The sequence below is a fragment of the Aptenodytes patagonicus genome, chromosome Z (assembly GCF_965638725.1).
Source record: "Aptenodytes patagonicus chromosome Z, bAptPat1.pri.cur, whole genome shotgun sequence".
Classification (NCBI taxonomy): Eukaryota; Metazoa; Chordata; class Aves; order Sphenisciformes; family Spheniscidae; genus Aptenodytes; species Aptenodytes patagonicus.
In genome coordinates, this window is record NC_134982.1 from 33706646 (window position 1) to 33729172 (window position 22527).

A 22527-nucleotide genomic window follows, 5' to 3' on the forward strand; every position below is an offset into this window, starting at 1 on the left:
GCTAATAGTCTCTTTGCACATTAAAAACTAAACTAAACCAAACCAAACCAAACTCAACCCCAAACCCAGACATTCAGTTTGAAGTTCAAGAATTTTCCTGGTATACACGGGTTAAAGTGTGTTGCTCAGAGAGTATGTGTACTTCTGAAGAGTTTAAGCAAAGAAAGGAAATATGAGAAGATACGTAACAAGTATGTCCTGGGTAACTAAATGGAGACAAACCAACAGAGCTTTTGTTTTCTAGTGAAGTAAAGAAAAAGGACAAGAAGTATCACACTAAAGCTTATACTGTTACTTCTTTATTCTAAAATTTGGTGTTACTAAGTCACCTAAATAATATACTGGTCCTGACTCCATCCTCAGCAGAATCAAATCCTTTGACCCAAAATGCAGAATAAGGACTTTCTTAGGTGTAGCTTTTGGAATTGATCTTTCCTTATTCAAAAGGCTTAGCTGTTTTCTGATTACTTAATTTCTTAAAATGGTGTCTTTTTACAGTAAAGAAAACACTACTGAAAACAACTGGGCAATAGGACATGGCTTTTCCTTAAAATGCTTAAGCAGAATACTGAAACACAAAACTGAACATAAAACTTCAATTTTTTTTTTTATGTTTGGTTGTCTGAAAAATGCTTCCTTCTCTTCCCCTTAAACTACATGTTCCTAGCTAATAATTTAATTAGAAACCTAATTTTCACTATCAGCAGAGTTTCGGCTGACCTGCAAAGTGAGAAGCCACTCATACAGCTATTTCAAAAGAACAATTCTGCTGTACTAAAAAAGTAAAGATTCTCATAAACAGGCTTTTTTAAAACAAATTATTCATTTTTTATAATATCTCTCCAAAGATCAGAATACACATAAGGGAGAAAGCTTTGAAGGAAACCAAGCTAACAGAGTCTGTAAGTCACAGCTGTCAATCAGATTTTGTTGTATATATACTCTAATAGCCCCAAAGTAAGCATAAGGGTTAAGCTACATACTTACAATGACAGGCTTGATTGTTTCAAAAAAGGAAAAAAAAACCCCAATCAAAACATATTTTGTTTTTTTTACTAATCTACCATTCCTATTTTTACTCTTTTACATATGTTTCCTTTAAATCAATTTCCACTGTTTTGAAATGGCACTTTATAATTCACTATATTTATTTGGATGAGTTTCAGCTTGATAGAGACTTAAACCAAAACCATCACATTCAGATTTAGATTACAGCAAATCTGGAAGAGAAGGGCAAGGAGAGCATTTTATTTTGCAGTGTTCATTGAAGAGAAACTGCTGGATAGTAAGATGGAAGAATCTTAGTTTTTAAACATACCCTGAACTGGAGAACTGCACTAGACTGTCTTAGCTATTTTTCTCTTTTATGACTTAAAATATTCATATTTCAAGCACAAGTATCAGTGCTTAAAAATGCTTCCTGTATGCCACATTTTTGGTTTTCCTTTGATTTTTAACATAGTCACAAATAAACAACGTCAAGTCAACTCTGTTATGAAGCTGAAAACATGTATTGAGAATCCCTCCTGCACTGTTAACGTTGTCATAATTTCTTCAGATTGTAACAGTAATCCGAAACAGACGGGAACGTTTAATGGCAAGTTCAATAAAGTTTTTAATAAACAGAGCTTTTTTGAAGTGACCTCAGCAAGTAATGTAACTTGGGCCTGTCCAGCTGAGCCTCAGTGCTCATTATTTCGACTGCTTCATCCTTCTCTGGGGAAGCCACTGACAAACTCTTGCCAATCTAAAAGGTTTACGGTTGTAAGTGAAAACACAGATGAGGAACTCACTGAACCTTCTTCTTTAAAAGCTTTTTGTACATGGGTTCAAAAAGAAGTCAGATGTCAATATATAAACTAGTCCCTGAAAAAGGTTACAATTGCCAAAATTAAACTATGGTGTACATATTTACATTTGCATGTGCACAAAGACACATTTTAATGTACCAATAGAAGGTCTAAAAAAGTTAATTTAGTAACTTCTCAGCTGAGATACTGCAAAAGGTAACACCTAGACCTTTGTGTAACACAACACTTAGAAAGGTTCCAGGACAATACCGCAATTTCTGTTCATTATTAAATGCATATTGATAAAACGCGGAAGTAAAAAGTAGATGAAATGTAACTGCCTTCAGTTACACTTTAGAGATATGTTTTTTAAGAATTTGAGGGATGCTGAATTCTTCAACAGGAAACTTTCCTGTACTAAAAAATTCAAGTAGTAATATATAATATTTCTAGGCAATCACTGACCTACAGTAATACTTCATACAGCTTTCTCTAAACCGCTACACAAAGGGAGCTTTTATTTCTTATTGCTACAATAAAACACTTTCTGCAGCGTAGCTCCACCAGAGTTTCTTGCTTTTGATTTCATAAAAATTCTCTGTAATGTTTTTCACTATGCTTGCTTGTCGTTTGCTAATAAAACTAATTCATGGACCTAAAACTCCTGTACAGAAACAAAACAACCTAACTGCAAACATAAAACAAGAAAACCGTGACCTTGTGGTATGCACTTTGTAGGGGCAGGTTGGGTTTGATTTATAAATCTGAAGTGTACAGAACTGCTTGCTTGAACCTACACAAAGGTTTGTTGTTTTTTTAATGCTTTCATGTTTTATGTGTTTTCAGAACCGTACCAACTATGTGAATACACATACAGTACACATACATTTTGAATTTCCAAAAGCAAGATTCACTAGACTGATGTAGCATAAGGGAACCACACGCTACATAAACAAAACCCACCAACACAGGTAACTCCTCAAAGAAAGCTGTGAAGAACTACTTGACAAACACTTTTGGTGCACAGACAACTGCCAAATAGAAGCCATAACATTTGGCCACCTCCAGGATGAAGGTCTCCCTGAGACTTCAGCTAAACTTGAGTTAAACTTCCTGAGATTGATGAAAAAAGAAGTGAAAGTGCGAGTGGGTAATTTCCACTCTTCAATGATAACTTGCACTGTGGAATTGAGAAAAGGTTATCTGCAAAAACTGACTGAATAAACTGGATATCCTCGAGAGGAATTTTTTTTCAACATTTTAAACTCAAATTCTCTCTCTGCAAAATTTCTGCATGTATTTAATTTTTTTGCACAAATTCTGTTCATTGCTAGCTTACCTCCTGTTTGAGTGATGACTTGAATGTCACTAGAAAGTGGTCCATCCCCAACAGAAGTAAAAGCAAGAACCTTCACAGAGTATGTTTTCTGGGGTATCAGATTCCCAATAGTGGTAATGTGGCTGTCAGCCACATTGTGCTTCATCCAACTGTTGACATGTTGAGTGGGGTCCATGGTGTAATAAACTCTGTAACCTTGTATTTGTCCATTAGGTTCCTCAGGTTCTTCCCACTGTACCAAAATGGTGGTAGAGCTCAACATACGGGCCTGCACATTGCGTGGTGCACTTGAAGGTGCTTGCTCTGAAGTCCTTGTTGACACAGGCTCACTGGGTGGTCCTCGCCCAATGTTATTTACAGCAACTACCCGAAATTCATACTCTGAATATGGGCTTAGGCCAGCCACGCTATAGCGTGTTGTGGCCACCCCATCAATTTCTTTATATGGCTCCTCCGAGTTTTTGGGTTTGTGTTGGATTATGTAGTAAGAAACCGGCTCAGGGTTTCCAGAATCCCAAGTCAATGTTATGCTTGTCGCTGTGCTTTCTGTCACCACAGGTGTTCCAGGAGGTTTGGGTAAGGCTAAAGATAAATGCCAAAAAATACAGTTAGCGCTATGTAACAGTAGACATTAATTACTACAATAAGCAGCTTAAAAAACAAAACAGAACAACAACAACAAAAACAAAACAGGAAGATTGGAATGGAAAGAAGGTGTGATTTGTTCAGAGCAAGCTTTTGGCAATTATGATTTACTCCATAAACCTATCAGAAAATCTTCACTTTTTGTAGGTAAGGTTTATTTGATATAAATTAATGATACTGACTTTTGTAATAGATCCCGTAAACTTATGCAGAAGAGGAATCTTATAGACAGACAGTGCACCATTACTGTTCAATTTTCAGATATTTTTGGAACCTCTAGTTTCCAGCTACTCAGTGAACACGATACTTGGACACCCAGCAATTCTAAAAATCAAATGACTGGTTCTTAAAGGCTCCTGCTCTTGACAAGTATATGCAAGATTACAAGATCCTTTATTTACTTGAAATGAAGGCTGGGAGCTAGACACAGGAGAATAATGAACATTATGATTAACCTATTTATTAGTATTATTGCTATTTGAATCTGTATTTTGTCTTATGCCAATGGTTGGCTGGAATATTTACCCTCTTGATTTAAGAGGGTAAGAGACATTTAGTCTCTTTCAGTGCAATATATTTGCCCAGACTATGGCAATGAATGAAAGAAAAGATGGAACTATGTCCAAATATATGTGCTTGGGATATACCTTTGACAGTTATCTGCGCTATTGCTTCTATAACACCAAGGGTAGACATAGCAACACAAGTATAGTTTGCAGACTGCCTGACATCATTAAGCTCAAGGACGTTCCTCCCTATTGGCATATCATCCTCAGGTGTCAAATCTTCTGCTCCTAGCATCCATTTCACATATGGCATTGGTGACCCCACCGCAACACACGTGATATTTACACTCCCACCAGGCATGATCTCATGATTGGTCGGGGGGATAGAGAACCTCGGTGGGACCCGTCGAACTGGAACAAAACACAGAAAAAGGTAATAACATATACAAAAAAAGAAACTGAGTCTTGCATACGGACTACATGCAGTGTACAGACACAATTTAAAGTTTTAACATATTATTCCGATCTGCCAAAAAATAGGTTTAAAAGAAATACGAGACTAAACAAGAATATTGTCTGCACACAATGTGAATTATTCTATATTTACTTGAGGATATTATTAGGCACATTCATACAAAGGCTGATTCAGACCTATTAGGGCCCCACAGTTAACTGACTACATACTAACAATACACAAACACCATGCAAAAGATATACACACGCACACGTGCGCGCGCGCACACACACACGCGCGCACAAATATATATGCATTTTATATGCCCATACATATATATATGTGCACAGAAGAAAACTCCAAGGTCAACAGCATGCTTGAGTTGATTACCAAAACCAACTTCAATGCTGTGTGCTTCCAGTTGATGTGAATAAATGTGCTAGGCCACATTGTCACATCACAGTCCTGGAACACATTGCCTACAGTACATTGAAAGTGCAATTTCACTTGCTTTCAGACTCAAAGTAGATGCAGCCTCAAGACCTCACACTAACACTGAAACAAACATAGATAAAAAAAAAATTACACACAGGTACAAATATATATATATACACATGTATATACGCATATACATATATATAAATATATATATATATATAGTCACAGAAAGAAACTAGGCAAAGCCAGTACAAAGTACTGGATTTGGTCATGCAGGCAAGCATATGACAGAATCAATAAAGAATCATGCTTAGGGAAATGTCTGAGTAAAAACTGCAGAAAGAAAAAGAACTCAAAAAGAAAACATATTGGGTGAGGAAAGAAAACTTGAAAGAGATGGGGATAGGATAGGCTGACAGATACAGGAGTTTAAGAGGAGCATAGAGTTTGAGGGAGAAGGAAGTTAGATTAAGTTTAGGTGGTTAAAAAGCAACTGTTAGGAAGGGCCACTGGGAAAAGAGCAGAACATTTAACATTCAGGATTCCACTATGCTCACAGTTAAGGGAAAGCAAAATAAGCTATAAGGATCGATAATATTAGACATTTCTGTATTGATAGCAAGGGGTGGCAACCTTAAACACATAGCAGGACACTGCACTAACAGTAGTTAATATTTAAGCAAACACAACACCGAGAAAATTACCAGGCAATAACAGATCAGTGTTCCTGCTTCAAATATTCTCAGTGGTGTGCACATGTGTGGGGGAGGGGGAAGAGAGAGAGGTAGCTGAGAGAGGTAGGTTTGTATTTAGGCTTTTCATTGGATAGTGTACTTGAAACTGTATTTATTTGGGTTTAATAGAGGCTAATCATTAAGACAGTTTTAATTCAGCAAAAATAAAAAGTAAAATCAAAGACTATGAGTGAGTTTAAAAAAAAAAAAAAGAAAACTGTATTAGTCTGAAACCTTTCCAGTGGGTTTGATTAAATTTCTGTGATCTATGGATTCAGAAGGGGCTTACTGCTATGGCCTCATGAGTGAATGACAGGCAGAAGGGGAACAAGCAGAGAGCAAAACATCTGTAAGCGGCCATTTCACAGAGGCCACACAAAGCAAGCATCAGGCAATGAGGAACTTCTTGTATTGAACACAATCCTTATAGACAAAGGAGAGTTTAGTCTTCATGCGCAGGCTGTTTAGAAAAGCAACTGCTGAAACCATTCCTTGAAAAGCAGGCATCAGTATAAACAAGAAATTAAAAGGGAAGAAAAAGCAGGAACACTGACCAAGTTTACTAGACATTAGTGTTAAAGCTAAAAAGATTGCCATGCATCCAGGTTCATTCTCTCCTATCATGCACAACAGTTAGGTACCAGCACTCATCAAAAGCCATGACCAGGGCATTCTCTGCTTAAACATAACATTAACTTAAAAAATGCCACAATGCAGCTACATTCATTTCATTTGTATTCTTTGTTATTGGTTTAATTAATAGTTTTGTAAGGTGGGTAAAAAGTAAAAAACACACCAACCTTCTCGCAGCTCTGAGGGATGTAGGGGGTTTGATGCAGAACACAATGAAATGAGGAAAGGAGAAAAACAAGGGAAACACAGAGAGAGTAAAAAGGCCATATCAAGGCTTTCAACTGCTACTTGAACATCTCTACTTGCTCTAATTAAACCTTCCTACCTCATCTTGAAAAGTTAGCATTTTCCACAGCTACAACGGTGTTAGAAACAATAGCTAGCATAATTTTGAAATTTTCCTTTGGATAAAAAGGTATACATGCCTCATGCAGTACAGGAAAGTCAGTATGTTGGAGGAGAAGAGAAAGAAAAAAAAGATCAAATAACTTTCTATGGATGTCATAACTATGAAATGTTTCCCTTTCTGTTTGTTTTTTTTTTTTTTAATTAGCCAAAAGAGTCACACCATACGAAAACATATCAGGTCGACTGAAAAATCAGCTCTAAAAAAAATTTCAAAATCAAGCTAGGTATTTTTGGTAAGGTCATCCACCCTACAGTAAAGTTTACAGCTGTTTATGTTTTCAGTCCTATTTCCCCCACCCATCCCCTTATACTGTAGACACACACACACACACACATATATATACATATGTATGTATGTATGTTATAGGCTTTGTTGTACAGAAAGCTACATCAATCAGCCGTTGCAAATACTGCCAGAAACAAAGCACTTCTTTCTAGTTGAACCAAAGGAATATTTTCGTATGTTAAAAAAAATTAACCATTTCTACTACTGTACAGAGGAATATAATGGTTTCCTTATTAATCATACCTGTCATATAGACAGGTAATTTCTTCAAAAAAATATAGCCAATTGACCACTATCATTGCAAGGACTACACTTCACTCACAAGTCTTACACTAAAGATATATAAATATATATATATATACATACATATATATAAAGAAGAAATAGAAAATAAGAAAATACAGTTGCGCTCTGCATACATATTATTATAACGCTAGAAGCTTTTCCTTTGCAATTACGCAGCAGAGGTCAGGTAGGCATACACCTCAATGCCTTGGGGTTACACTCAGCTGATTAGTAGCACACCGAGCAGTCACCTCAGGAGTTTGAAGAGAAAAGCAAAACAAAACAAAACTAGTAAAAGAAAATAAATGCAAAGCACAATTTAACTTAATGCAGGAAAAATAGAAGTCAAGATGTAAAAATATAAATATACTTACAAACCTTAACCCACAGGATAGACTGGACTCAAGAGTGCTTTAAAAGAACAAAACAAACCCCAAGCCTTTCCTCTACACTTTTAAATGAACTTTACGACTGACACATTTACCATGGCATTTTGATTATTACAGTGGTAACTGTATAGATCCTGAGAGTATCTTAGCCCTGAACCGGAATGAAGTGTGGATGCCAGGGTCATGTCATTCCTACCTCTGACATATAGATTGGCAGGGGCAGAATAGCGTGTACCCGCACTGTTGGTTGCAACACACTCATATTTGCCTTGGTCAGATTCTTCACTCAGTTCAATTTGGAGGGCACCTGTATGAATATAAAATACATTGCCAAAGAGACGGTCAGAGAAGGCTTTTTATATCCATAACAATACACCGCTTAACAATATGAAAAGCTTGTATGCGAAGGTCCACTCAACGTCGGTTCATTTTCTTGCTAAGGTGCACAGACAAAAAATGATGCAATGAAAAAAACAAAGAGATTATTTTTTTCACATCATCAGTGCTAGCACAGGAAAACAATTTGCATTTGGCAAAAAAACCCCCTCTCTAAACAATACTCTTTCCTAAACCATTAAAATGAAGATGGGTGAGACTGCTTCAAGGAAGAATGGCTTTTGAATAAAACAAAAGAGATTAAGTAGTTGGGTCATTATATTTTTTTAATTTTTATTTCATTGTTTCAATCTAGTAACAAAAGTAGCACAAAAGGTGGTACTCATAAAAAAGGCAGGACAGGCTTCAAGAAATCTTCTGCTGAAGAAAGCCAAAAATGTGCAGCAAGAACAAAAAGGCTGCTTGAAGTGAAAAAAAAAGAAACTGCATTAGTCATTTATAATTATCAAAATATTCTTTTAAAGAAACAAAACTCCCTTAAGACATGCAGATTGGTAAGAAAAGAAAGACAGTTTTCCGCAACTTACAATCTTAAAGTACGTTTGCTGAAAAACAAAGAGCAGTTGAATTAGAAGACAAAAAAGTTAAAAAGCATGGTCTACGCCAACAAGGAAGAACCAACCAACTACTGCTGAGGACCATAGGAGGGCCCCCCCCAAGACACCCATCAAAATCCACAAGTGGGATTAGCAGTGTGGTGTCACAAAACCCAAGAAAAATACAAAACAAGAATTACAAAAGAAGTAAACAGTTTTGCCAGAGTATCAAAAACCAACAATACCACATACCACCAAGAATAGTAAGTCATTAACCTTTCATTTCCAAAGCCTGTAGATTAGAAGATCCAAAAATCCAGAGGTGAGAGAACTCCAAGAAAAAGAAAACAAAAAAAAAAACAATAAAGGGAAAAAAAAACATTTCTGTAATTTTTTAGGGGGGGACACATCATTTTCAACTTTACGAAGTTAAAAGAAAAAAAAGGATTGAAGAAGAACAAAAATAAAAACCTTTTATGAAAGATAAGACAAAAAGAAGATAGTCCATGTTGTCTTCTGCATGTCTGCTACTGTTCTCCAGACCATCTTGGCTTTGGTCCAGGACAAGAACAGCTAAGGAAGAAAAAAAATGATCTTTTTTTGCTCCAGTTGGACAAAAAAAAGAGGAAGGAAAAAAAAAAAAGAAAAAAAAGAAGAAAAAGAAGAAGAAGAAAAAGAAGGAGAAGAAGAAGAAAAAGAAAAAAGAGGGACAAATGGTACGCTGTGACTGGGCTATGGCCAGAAGACCTGGATATGCTTTCTTTGAAGCATATCACAAATCAAATTATCATTTCTTTTTTTTTTTTTTTTCAATGAACAAACAAAAAAGGGAAAGGAAAAGGGAGTGTGCAGAAAGAAAGGTCACAATATGAGAGTCACTGGTCATAACCAAACAGGACAAAGTAAAAAAAAAATCAGATGATGGACATTTCTGTGGTTTGTTTGTTTGTTTGTTTTTTTTTTTTCTGGGAAAAAAAAAAAAAACAGGACAAAGATGAGAGGAATGAAAAGACAGAAAGAATGAGTAAGATCATTCTGTGAACGTTAGTTCAGCACTCTTACCTCTTATTGGTGTACCACCTGGGTGGATAATATGAATGCAAATAAGATTAGAAAGAAGAAGCATTAGTACGAGAAGAAGGAGGCTAGGGCTTTGGAAGAAGAATCAAATTAGATTTACAAAATTAAATAAGGTCTTAAGAGAAACTTGAATTACTATACTGTTAAAACAGGAATATATTAGATAGTATTATCAGGTTATAAAAGCAAGTTGCATTGTACCACAACGGGCAAAGGCTACAATTGGCTGCATTGCCATTCTCAGAGTAGCATCTGAGTTCTTAGATGTTTGGTTATATAGGGTTAGATATATATCGAATATGCCTCAAATACTTAAAGGAAACTTTACAATACTGTACTTATGACATAGTTTAGGAAAATATTGGAAATTCTATTTAAAAATATATATATAAATCTATATAGATATAAAAAGAGGATACACTGAAGGCTATCTCAAAACAACACTGTAGTTTAGGCTGGATTATTGCATTTACTGGTCTACAGCTACGTGATACATGTGTACTGTTTCGTTTAGGTGTTGCTATGACTGATAAGACAACATTTCTGTGGAGGTGTGCGTGTGCGCCACTACAGGGATCTGGTGACTACACTGACTGTTAGTAAAATGCATGCCATGCATTTTAAGAATAATAATAGTAATAATATAATAATAATCATAATCATAATAATCATAATATTCTGGATATGGAAATTAGTGGGGGTGAAGTGCGCTTCAGAACTAAGCACTTACCAATAGATTCTGGAGATTTAAATACGGAGAGAAGAAAGACAGCATAAAAATATTATTATATTCCTTATAATTTGGTACAAAGTTTTCAGTTAAAGCTTTATATACTAAATCATCTATGTCACATGTGAAAAATTAATTCTTAATTTACATTAACAGAAGGTTAATTTACACAGTTCTGCTGACAACAAGCAAAAAGTCAGTTAACAAGACGATTTAACATCACAGGACAGGTCAAAAGCTGAGAATTCTGGGAAGACACGTGATTAAACAACTTAGATTCTACAACGATATCTACTACAATTGCCAAAGAAAAAAGCTCATTATATCCCAATTATCTTATTTAGGGATAAGCTTTAAACTTTTTAAATTTAGAGTGTTTGGTTTTTTTTAAATCTAAAGAGAGCAAAAGAATAAACTAGGGCAGGAGGAGAGTGAAAGGACTGCTAGGGAGGTGCAAGGGGCAAAGAGAGAGAGAGAGCAGCAAAAGCTGGATTCTACACCAAAAGCAGACTTCTGTAGTTCCAGAAAATGTAGGATTGATAAAGCTTTAGCGTGGGCGCACACTACTGTGGCTAAATGTGTTGGAAAAATGCTCAGCCAGCAAAAAAACTTTATTCCATAGATTACCCAAGGATTTCTTTTCCTTTTTTTTTTAAAAATTTTCTTTTTAAGGTATAATTGTGCATGGGAAAAAGTATTGTGTTTTATGTATTTGTGAGAGGAAAGAAGATGTGTCCAAACTGGCTAATCTTTGGTGGAGTCAAATGTGGAAAAGACAGCACAAAACACATTTTAAATTTTAATTGAAGTGTCTAATGCAGGTTTTGGTTTTGATGAATATAACCATTGGTACTCCTTGCAATTTCTGAATGAAGTCCAATGTTGAAATAAATTTGTTAAAAAAAAATAAAAAGGAAAGAAGAAAGAAAGAGGAGAAAATGGATCCATCAAGTACTGCAAAAAGCAGTAAAGAAAAAAATTATCAAAAAGTACAGTCACAGCAGTGAGCAATGTGGAGTAAACAGAAGCTGCAAAACACATAGAGACAGACTCTAGAAAAGGCTATGACAACATCACAGACATGGACAACACACTCAGTAACACAGAAAAGAGAGGAGGAAGAGAAATTATTACCTATAAATAAAAATTTAAAAAAAAAGGAAGAGAAAAGAAAGAAAAGGTGAGAGAGAACAACTCTGGGCGTTAGTGGAAACAGTAACAAGACCTTACCTGAGCGTAACTGCTTGATGCGGCCATTGTTGTTGCTTGTGTCAACAGGTAAGAAATCTTTGAACCAAGTTATTTCGGGATCAGGATTGCCACTGGCTGCACATAGCATGGTAGCTGTACGTGTTCGTTCAACCACCTTCAGCTGTGGGCCCATATCAATGGTGGGGAAACCTCGGGGAATTTGATCCTCTGCAAAAGAAATGCATGATTTGAAGGATTTCACATTAGTTACATAGTAACTCATGAAAGCCCCAGTCACCACCCTGCTTAACATTCAAGAATCCCCTAATTGTTTGTATGAAAGGAACTGATGCAAAAACCAGATACTCAGGCAGTACTTTTGGTAACTTACAGTGATCAAAATGCTGATACAAAATAGAAAGTTCATAAAAAAGTGGCTACAAACTTTATACTTACACATAAAATGCATTAAATTGGCATAGATACTGTATGTAGTGCATAATCATTAGACTCCCACTATGGTACTTTAAAACACTGATGTTGCTCTGCTTGTGAGAGTCCTTATTTTTTAATGTGAAATATTGAATTACCATGCCTATCAACAACAGTGAGGTGGGTGTCGGTCTCTTCTCCCAAGTAACTTGCAATAGGACGAGAGGAAACGGCCTCAAGTTGCGCCAGGGGAGGTTTAGATTGGACGTGAGGAAAAATTTCTTTACTGAAAGAGTGGTTAAACATTGGAACAGGCTGCCCAGGGAAGTGGTTGAGTCACCGTCCCTGGAAGTATTTATTTAAACTGGGAAAAAACTCTGTCTTTACATGAGACAAGTACATAAGGAAGTGTGATCACGCAGTATAGGATTTGGCCAGGGACTTAGGTGACCCAGGTTATATTTCTCACTTCTATCATTATTACCTATGTGCTGTTGGTGTTAACATTTAATGTCCCCGTGCTTCAGTTGTCCATCTGTAAGATGGGTATGACAGCGCTTTACTCCTACAGAGAAGTGTGGTGAGCATGAAAGCGTTTTAAGATTGCAAAGTGCTGAGAAACTCTAAACATTGGAGCTATGCAGATATCAAAGTTAAAGTGACAGGACATTCATAATGATCTTGAATGGGTACAACTGTGTCAACTAAAACACTCAGATATGGTCAAAAATCCTCACCCTAGTGCCATCAATAGCAAAATTGAGAGCAATTTGCCTTCTTAAGATGATACACACTAGCAAGTAACACTGGAAGCACAGTGGGATCAGGCAATTTCTCAGAAATCAAGTTAGCATAGGTAAAATAATCTATTTGAATTACATCATCTTACTCTTCATTGACATTAAACTGGCAAAAATATTGCAAAATAATTTGTATTATTTCAGTTCAAAAAGGAAAAGCAAAAAAAAAAAAGGAAGAGGATCAATACTAACTATAAAACACGTATCTTATTACATGTCTTGACTGGTGGTTACTGACATGCAATAGATTAAAATTAACTTAGAATAAATTGCTCCATGTCAACTCTCTTTCATGAAAAATGTCATATTTTCAAATAGTTTCAGGGAAGTCTTCAGACTTTTCTGAAAAATGTATAGCAGGCAAGTACATCCTATATATCTTTGCAGTTTCTGCTGTCGCCCATGAGCTACTTAGTTGCTACTTAATAGATACTACTCTGGTATAGTAAACACAATTCTCCAAGTAAGTTTGCATAACTTTTCAGAGCTGGTATTCCTACCAGTCATTGGTTAAGTGTCAAATCCTTCACTAGCTATAGGCTCTTCCCAAAGAAAGGTATGTTTCATGTCTGTTTATAAACACGAAGTCTTTACTTTGGGAGTAACTGACAAGATTTGACTTGTGACACAGAACAGGATTTTTATGACCTGACCTTTCCTTTCCTACTTGGCTCATACAGGAAATCCTGGAGTCCGTCTTGCAAATACATAAGTGTACAACAAAGATAATCTATCTTGAATACTAACAGGATGGAGTAGTAAAGAGCTTTCCTTTCTTACTTTTAATAAGGGTAATTAAATTCCATCCATCCCCCTTATGCATAGAATCTCTTTGAATGAATGCTCTTCATGAAATTTTCATGAGAAACATCACAATGTAACAGATTCAAATAGCCAGAACTGTTATATTTTTGACAGTTGTGGCTTGTTTCCAATCTGGCTTTCAGGTATTTGGCAATAAAACCCAATATTCAACATAAAATGGACCGGGGAAATAATGAAATTTCTAATTGGAGTGCTTATCACAGTGGATTTAGTTTTTAAGATGTTAATTGCTTTTTTCCTAAGTTTATTAGTGATTTGTACAAAACTGTCCTTACACTTTGATGATACCAAGTTTGACAGATCATCAAACACACTGTGCAAGAGAGCTAAGCATCAAATCAGTGAACAACTGCCTCTCAGCCACAGTAAGAGAAAAGTAACTTAGAAAATGTTGATATATTGGTAGCTCTACAATTTTACATGAGGTGAAAAGAAAAATATTTTTTACTGCTCATTAATATGCTTATTAGGCTCTAAACCATAGTATATACCACTGTTCCCTATTAATATTCAGTTCTAGTGAATTAGCTTCCAATTCATCAACAATTTAAATCAGACTTGACCTTCTCAAAGCCATTTGGTACTGTCATTTTGAGAGGCCATTAAAGGGCAGATTTCTCTGTCCTTGTGCTTAGTGAGTCATACATGTAATACATATTTTGTTTAGGATGACAGATACAAGAGATTTAGAAATAGAGCACATTCTTTGGATTTGTTAGCTGTCTTAACAGTGCTGCATTCCATTACTGGCATTAAGAGAATGCCTTTAGTACTGTGCTAGTATCATTTCCAATCACTGGAAGAGCTCTACAAAAATTATTTTTCACTGAATATATGATCTGAACAACGTAGAGAGGCAATTACAAAGACTGGTTACCACTTAAACCCTTAAGAGAGAATGATATGAAACGGCCTTGCTGTGTTTCCCATCACGGTTGTTCTTAGTATTTCTAAACTGTCTCTCTGTGTATTCAGTCTGTTTGACATTGCTCATCTGTAAACAATGTCCTTGAGCTTCCTACCTCTGCTGCCACTTTTGTCAAAGTGGTAATTGCTTCACTTCCAAGCAACACATATGGAAAAAGCACATTAACCTCTACATTCAGATTTCAGTATACCTACAGACATTGTCCAACACATAATTTCGTATGTTGCTGCAGCTGTCTTAGAGGTGAGCCTGCCCTCACAAATGCAACAGCATTTAGAGACTCAAACTCAGCTTTTATGTGTAAACAGTAATTTTGATGGAGTCGTACCTTGAAAATACCAACTAGTTAAATTATGCTCTACCAAAAAGAAACCATACCTACCTTTAAAAGTATCTACAGAAAAAAACCCTGAACATAGCTGTGCCACAACTATATATCATAAACTCCGTTCTGCTTGTCCTTTAACTGTTTTCTCTCATCTTAAAGGAAAAAGTGTGCTCTTGCAATCTCTCTTTTCTAAATGACAATTCTTTCATAAGATTTCAGGAACTTCCCAAGCTATGTCTGAAGGTATACTGTCAAGCCTACATATATACAAAAGCTGGATCCAAAGAAAGAAGAGGATTTCATCCAAATCCAGTACAATGGATTTGACTCTTCATGATAAACATACCCAAGTGTACAACACAGCTAAACAAAGAGAAAAACAGTGATCTTCATCCAGCGTTTGTGCCACACCTTCTCAACATTTTCACTACTTTTCCTGTAAAAAGCCACTTACAGATCATGTCTAGGTCCTGCTGGCAGCAAGAAGAGTGGCAGCTTTTAGAAACAGATTGGGTCTTAAAGTCTTAAATTCTTCATAGCTACCTTGCTGAATCACATTGGCAATCAGCATTGTGTTTTAAGAAGGAAGACAGAATAGGGTGAATAATTTTCTCAGTTACAGTACATTATGATAATATTACTATGATACGGATATGAAGTGCAAATGTGAAGTACCCAAAGCAAACTGTGATGACTATGGCTGTGGGTTATGGAGTATAAATGCAAGGTAATAGCACCAGGGTCCAAGACTGGACAGTTGACATGAAAACTGGGTCATATTTCTGTTAAGTATTTCCTTCCACGTTAACTATTTGCATCATTGAAACACCCATGTTCCAGAATATCCATATTAACCTGTAGTTAAATCTGTATAATCTGCCTAACTAAAATACATACTCAAAGTGTTTCACTGTGCCTCTTCAAAAATATTGTCCTGTGTGAACCAATTATTCTCGTTGTGGAGACGGAGGGTGGTTCTCCATTCTATTCAGGAAGAAAAAAAAAAAATCTATTTCAAGATTCACTAATAGCTTTGCCACAGGCAAATTTTAGTCATTCTGTAGCTCACAGAATAAAAAGGCACACATGGAGTATTCCCAGAATACACTATAGATACTGAAGATAAACTGCCACAATAAAGTTTATTATTTCAAAGAACAGTGTAAATAAAGCTTTTATTTTCACTATTCCAGATGGCAGCAGCATATAATTTGCACTGTTTTGACATCATGACCGTATTATTCAAAATCATTCTTCCTGCAACTGAACTGAGGCAGGATTGAGAACAGTAAAATCAAAGAGAGTAGGGGAGGAAGTAAAATCAACATTTTGCATCAAAGCTGGTATTCTGTACTATTACTGAAGAACTATACATACAAATAAATTGAAAAATAAAAACAAAGCCATTTCTAATTATACTTAAAAGACTAATTTGGATTTAAAATATATAAAGCATGAGAAAAGTGCCAGTTAATAAACATTATTCCTACTGAAATATTTTACAAGGTAAATTTTGCCAAAAAAGTAATTATGAACACACAATAAATTCTTTTCCCAGAGTCCTTTGTTCAAAGCTGCTATATACAGATGGGTACTTTTACTTAGTGGTGCTGTAAGTCAGTAAAGGAGGGTATGGCTACAGTGTAAGAATAGATCCAGCTATCTGTTGGGATTTCTCTTAAATTTCACGCAATTATATCACACAAGGAAAGGGAATTAGACATTGATAAGATGATCAGAGACTCACTAACAGTTAGTAAATATTCAAGAAGCGAACAGCTGCCCATACCGTCCCACTAAAAAGCATGCATTTAAAAATATTCTTCATATATTGGAGATGTGCAAAGCACTTTTGATGCAAAAGAAAACAAATTTGTTTAGTAGCTCTGTATGCAATTACCCCACAAATTGCAAAGTAATGTCTATATAACAGAACATAGAGCCACTTAGACTGAATTATCATTTGTATGAATGTTGAAGCAGCAATTTCACATTGCATTAAGTCAGTTAACATTCATTGTTATTAGCATTTAGCCTTAAATAAGTTCTCTGTTTTAACAAACTAGTGCATTGAGACTTTGAAATTAGATATCTTTGTAAGGAAATGAAAATGGAAAAAGGAATTTGCACCTTTTGGCAGTTCTCAAAATCTGCTAAACTAAAGACTGCGCATAGCAAGCTCTTTCCAAAGTGACCTGTCTCACTCATGCGAACAATGAAGTACCTCTCACTCTCCTTTAACAATGACAATTCCAAATGACAAGAATTAACATTTGGAGAGTCATCACTCATATGAAAACACAAGCCTCAAAATAAGGGTTTATTCTCACATTTGAACTCAGGCACTGTCGTAGCTTATAGCACAGCATATAATCCGAACATGATACTCCCAAATTTGGTTATGACTGAACTTCTGGATGTTTGTTCTGCTTACTGGGAATGGAAAGGGAAATACAAAAGGCCGTGTCCTAAAAAAAAAAGAGTAGAGAATCCAAGAACCCCTGCCAGATGTCCCTTCTCTAACATATGGAGAGGAATCAGCCAGAGTTATGGTAATGAAACAAAGGCAGAGAATGTGAAGTGGTGTTTTAAGTGCAGGGTACTATACATTTAGGAAAAGAAACACTGAACTTCTGAAGCAGAGAGGATAAGGCATCCCACATATTTCCATATGCAAATGTTCACGAGAACGAAACTATGTATTTTGCACTGGTGAATAAAAGACAAAAGGACAGCAAAGGGCAGCGATATGAATTTCCGTGATTACCATTTCTAATTTGAGGCTTAGTTTCCAGACAGGGTTAGGATTTAGATTACACTAAATCAGGGTTAAATTGGGGCTTGCCAAGAATGAAGATTAGGAAAACGCATGATTGCTCTATCTAGTCAATATTTTTAACATACTTATATTTGTGTTTTTACATCCATCTTACTTTAATTTGAAAAATAAAGGGGAAAGAGTAACAGTAGTGCAGTGATGACAGTCTTTGCTTTAAGCTTTCATTTTTCACATCACACACAGTTTTATGGTGCAGTAAATAATGAGATCAGCAGTAGGTTCATATGTGCACCAGAGCTCACTTCTCATGTTAGTAGTCTGAATATACAGATTGGTCCAGAACACATAAAGGCATTATTTTCTTTTTCTTCCCCTCCTTTCTACTCATTAATATTCTATGTTAAAATATTGGTATTAGTAAATATGTATGACACTTACCTCATTAATTCTTAAGTATAAACCAATAAATCATCACAACAAAGTTGTAACATACTAATTTGAACTGAGAAGGGGGCAGAAGCATCTTTTTTTTGCTTCACCAAAGAGGACAAGACAGAAAAAATCAGCAGCCTGGCAAAGGAATTATCAGACCATACAGTCCCTTCTCCCTACTTCCTCCCCATTTGCACTGTATGTCTAAACCTGTGCCTAAACCTAAAGGAATGATAATACTGCCTAAGACAGTCAAACGAACTCAGCTTGTGATCACGGCCATTTCTGTTACTGAAGTTACACAGCTTTCAGTGACTTGTTTCCTCAATGCCATAATCTTACTGAATACTTTTTAATGCAGCCTACATACTCTGCAGCCCAAACCGACAACTATAAACTATACTGACTGCATTAAGGTCACAGCTGCAAAATCTAAGGATCTGACAAAGGAACTGTAGTGGCAAAACCATCAACTTTGTTTAAGTCTTGTTTTCAAAGGAGAATAATACTATTTTTTTTTTTCATTTCTAGCTCAGCATCAAACTCATGCATTTTAGAAGCAGAAAGGGGAGAATTTTCACTTTGATAAGTGGGTAGAGAGGTGCCGCAGAAGGCCTACAGTTTGGTCCCTTAGAAGAAGGAAATAAGGAATAAGGGTGACGAAATTGTATCCGTCAAGTTTTGACAAAGGATGCTTGGGACAGGACGTTTAAAAGCACTTTTGGTGCAGTGAATTAAACAGTAAGCTATTCAAGGTAGAGGCTATGCATTCCGACTGCTTTTTATGGTGCCTGGCATGACAATGCACCCATACAGATGTAGCAATTTGGATGTTATTGCAGTATTTCAATAAATAGTGAATATGATGATGAATAACAAACAATAAAAGTAATATGTTGTCAGAACAGACAATGAACTCTGGAAAAATGCAGTTGAAGAGGATATCCCTTGAAACTCAGTATTACTGAGCATTACACTAATGTTACTGGTACAAAATATGCACAGTTTTTCTACACCTAATGCAGCATTCATCTTCATTGGTCTGAAGAGCATGCTTAAAACATTCTTAACACTTACATGAATACACATAGGTGACTAAAAAAGTAATAGATACAGTAGCTTCCCATTTTTGTGATTTGCTTGCCTTTTTTTTTAAGTCTTCCACCACTATGAAAGCATGTCGATCAATTAAGAAAATGCTGGATGAGACAAGGAAGATATAAGACAACAAAGCAATGCCTTATATCAGGTACTCCTAATATTTATGAGCAAAAGACAGAATCGAAAGTGCTGGCACATGTTAAAACACACAGCATCTTTGAACCTGTATGAATCTTTAACAGAAGCAAGAAAGTATTTCCTTTACGAGTGGATGGTTAAGTTCTTCCCTGGTGGCTTGGCTATAGAGGGAATGGGTGTGCTCTAGACCTCACTCTTCATCTTCCTGAATATGAGGGAGGTATCCCTCTCACCTCTCGTGCCCACCTACGGCAACATTCCCTCTCTCTCACAGATATTGAGAAGATGCCTAGGGATCTGTTAGCAGGGAAGGATAGGCATAGGAGAAGAGAGTAGATATGAATTTCTTTTTTACTTGGGATGAGTTTCACCACTGAAGTCGAAATAGCTTTGAGGAAGTGTCCAGACAAGGAAGTTAGAGGGTATTTTCTTCTGGGGGAAACACAGCTATGTTCTGAAAGAATACAGAAGAGCTTTCTCTGTAGCAGAGGACACACATTGCTTAAACCCCAGCTTTCTCATAGTTCTGTGCCCAAGTTCAATAATTACTGCTGTCTGATAAATACCCTTTAATGAGTATGGAGTTACACAGCAGAAGCTCATATTAACACTTAACATGAAGACATACACATAGTAACATAGAAACGTTACTATTTCTAAAGCCTAAGGCAGCCAATGCTTCCCTAGGGCAGCCAACACTTCAAGGTTTTCACGTCAGAAAGACTCACAGGTCCATGACGTCACAAACATAGTTTTGCTAAGGATGATTTTGCCCCCAGCAACCAATGTTAGAACTGGCTGTAGCCTAGACTTTGACTTCTACCTGAAATTTTGCTGCTGCCCTAAACTGAAGTAAATGGGACTAGTCTGGGATTTAACATGTTTCACGTTGTAATACGAAGCGCTGTTTTCATAGATGATAGATAACGTCTGTTCTCTTGAGTTATTGCATGGAAGAAAATACTCAACATCCTGTCATGCCTTCTAACACGGTGGAGGCCTGCCTCCGAAGCAGGCACAGGGGGCCTGGTGATGCAAGGCAGCGCTCATTCCGAGCCGCTGAGAGCTAGCACTTGCGTTCTTCCAAAGCATTTTTCACAGTAATCATCATATGGCCTTGAAAGAGCTGTTGTGAACTGTTGTGAACTGAACTGAGCAAACTCAAGCAGGCTTTCTGGAAGACTGAAGGAGAGAGATGTGACATGACACTTTCACATTTATCTAGCAGCAGCTGCTAGTATTTCTCATGGAACTGTAAATGAGGAATGGCGTGGGTATTCATTCATAAGGTGTTGAACATAGAACAAAAACGGATTTACTCAGCTTTGCTATAACTCTTGCTGCAATTTACTCAACTAACTGCACCACAAATTATATTGTCAGTAATTTGAAATAGGATCTTGGCTTGGCATAGGAGCATAGGTTGTTAAAAACTGTTTTTTTAAAACTGTTTTAAATGCTGAGCTCAAGGTTCACACCTGTAAGCCCATCATAGTTATTTTAACTAATTATGAAATTCAGTGCTACCTCTAAAAAATAAAACAAAATCAGAATCTGTGATGGGCAGTATAAAATGAAATTTATTACAGCCTACAGTCTGAGTGAATATCTCCAAATTATAAATAAAAAATGTCGTCAACAATATTTGTCAGCACTTGCTTACTAAATATTGAATTGATTTTATGTAGAGTATAGGTAAACTTTTTGTTTTCACAATTTCCTTTTCTTAAAAGGAAAATTTTCTCACCAACTTTCATCTAGCTCATCAAAGATGATCCTAACAATGCAAGACGTACTTTCTAGAAAAAAGTGGAGGGGAGGGTTGGGTTTTTTTGGTTTTGCTTTGTGGTTTTTTTTTTTGTTTTTTATAAAATAAATTTCTGCAAATGAAAATGATAATTTGTTAACACAGATACAGCGATGTTTCAGTTCCAGTGGAATACTGTACTAGCATGGTGTCCTGGTTTCGGCAGGGATAGAGTTAATTTCCTTCCTAGTAGGTGGCACAGTGCTGTGTTTTGGATTTGGGATGAGAACAAAGTTGATAACACACTGATGTTTTAGTTGTTGCTAGGTAATGCTTACACTAGTCAAGGACTTTTTAGTTTCCCATGCTCTACTGACTGAGAAGGCTGGAGGTGCCCAAGGAGCTGGGAGGGGGCACAGCCAGGACAGCTGACCCAAACTGGCCCAAGGGACATTCCATACCATGTGACGTCATGCTCAGTACATAAACTGGGGAAAGCTGGCCGGGGGGGGGGCTGCTGCTCGGGGACTGGCTGGGCATCGGTCGGCGGGTGGTGAGCAATTGCACTGTGCATCACTTGCACTGTGTATTATCATTATTATTATTATTATTATTATTTATTATTATTATTATTATTATATTTCAATTACTAAACTGTTTCTATCTCACCCCATGAGTTTTTCTCACTTCTACTCTCCCAATTCTCTCCCCTCTCCCACCGGGGCGGGGGGGGGGTGGGGGGGTGGGGGGAGCGGGAGGAGAGTGAGCAGCTGTGTGGTGCCCAGTTGCCGACTGAGGTTAAACCCCGACACATGGACATAAGGAAGTAGCTGTTCTGTGTAGCTGGAAGTCACGGGCCTAAACGAGTGCTGGGATAATGTTCAAACAGTCCAGCGTGATTGCCAGAAGGCCAAGGGAGTCATGATGTCAAGCAGGGCGGGGGTGGGGGGAAGTGCATCTGAGAAGTAATAGAAAGAAAGTTTCATGCTATGACAGTTATTTGCAAATTCATCACAGACTGTTCTGTGAAAAACAGTTAATGAGGTCAAACAGCTGTGGAGAGCCAGTCCCTGCCTTTAAACAGACAGAGTGTGACCGACTAAGTTTACCATAGCATAGTATGTGTCAGGTACATCAAAAATCAGTGTAAGCACAAAAAACCTCCATGCCAACTCTG

At 36.7% G+C, this 22527-nt stretch overlaps 1 protein-coding gene across 2 annotated transcripts in view; it reads right to left on the reverse strand.

Moving 5' to 3' along the window:
- The window catches only part of PTPRD (protein tyrosine phosphatase receptor type D), a 1297197-nt gene that overhangs the window by 127227 nt on the left and 1147443 nt on the right, over positions 1 to 22527 (reverse strand). The window contains exons 11-16 of one of the 2 annotated variants that reach the window (XM_076363450.1): positions 11880 to 12068; positions 9902 to 9919; positions 8104 to 8214; positions 6707 to 6718; positions 4422 to 4691; positions 3130 to 3711 (exon numbers count right to left, since the gene is read on the reverse strand). In XM_076363450.1, coding sequence (XP_076219565.1) covers positions 3130 to 3711; positions 4422 to 4691; positions 6707 to 6718; positions 8104 to 8214; positions 9902 to 9919; positions 11880 to 12068 — 1182 coding nt within the window. Of the gene's footprint in view, positions 1 to 3129; positions 3712 to 4421; positions 4692 to 6706; positions 6719 to 8103; positions 8215 to 9901; positions 9920 to 11879; positions 12069 to 22527 lie in introns of those variants that run through there. The other variant, XM_076363449.1, reaches the window with a different exon arrangement.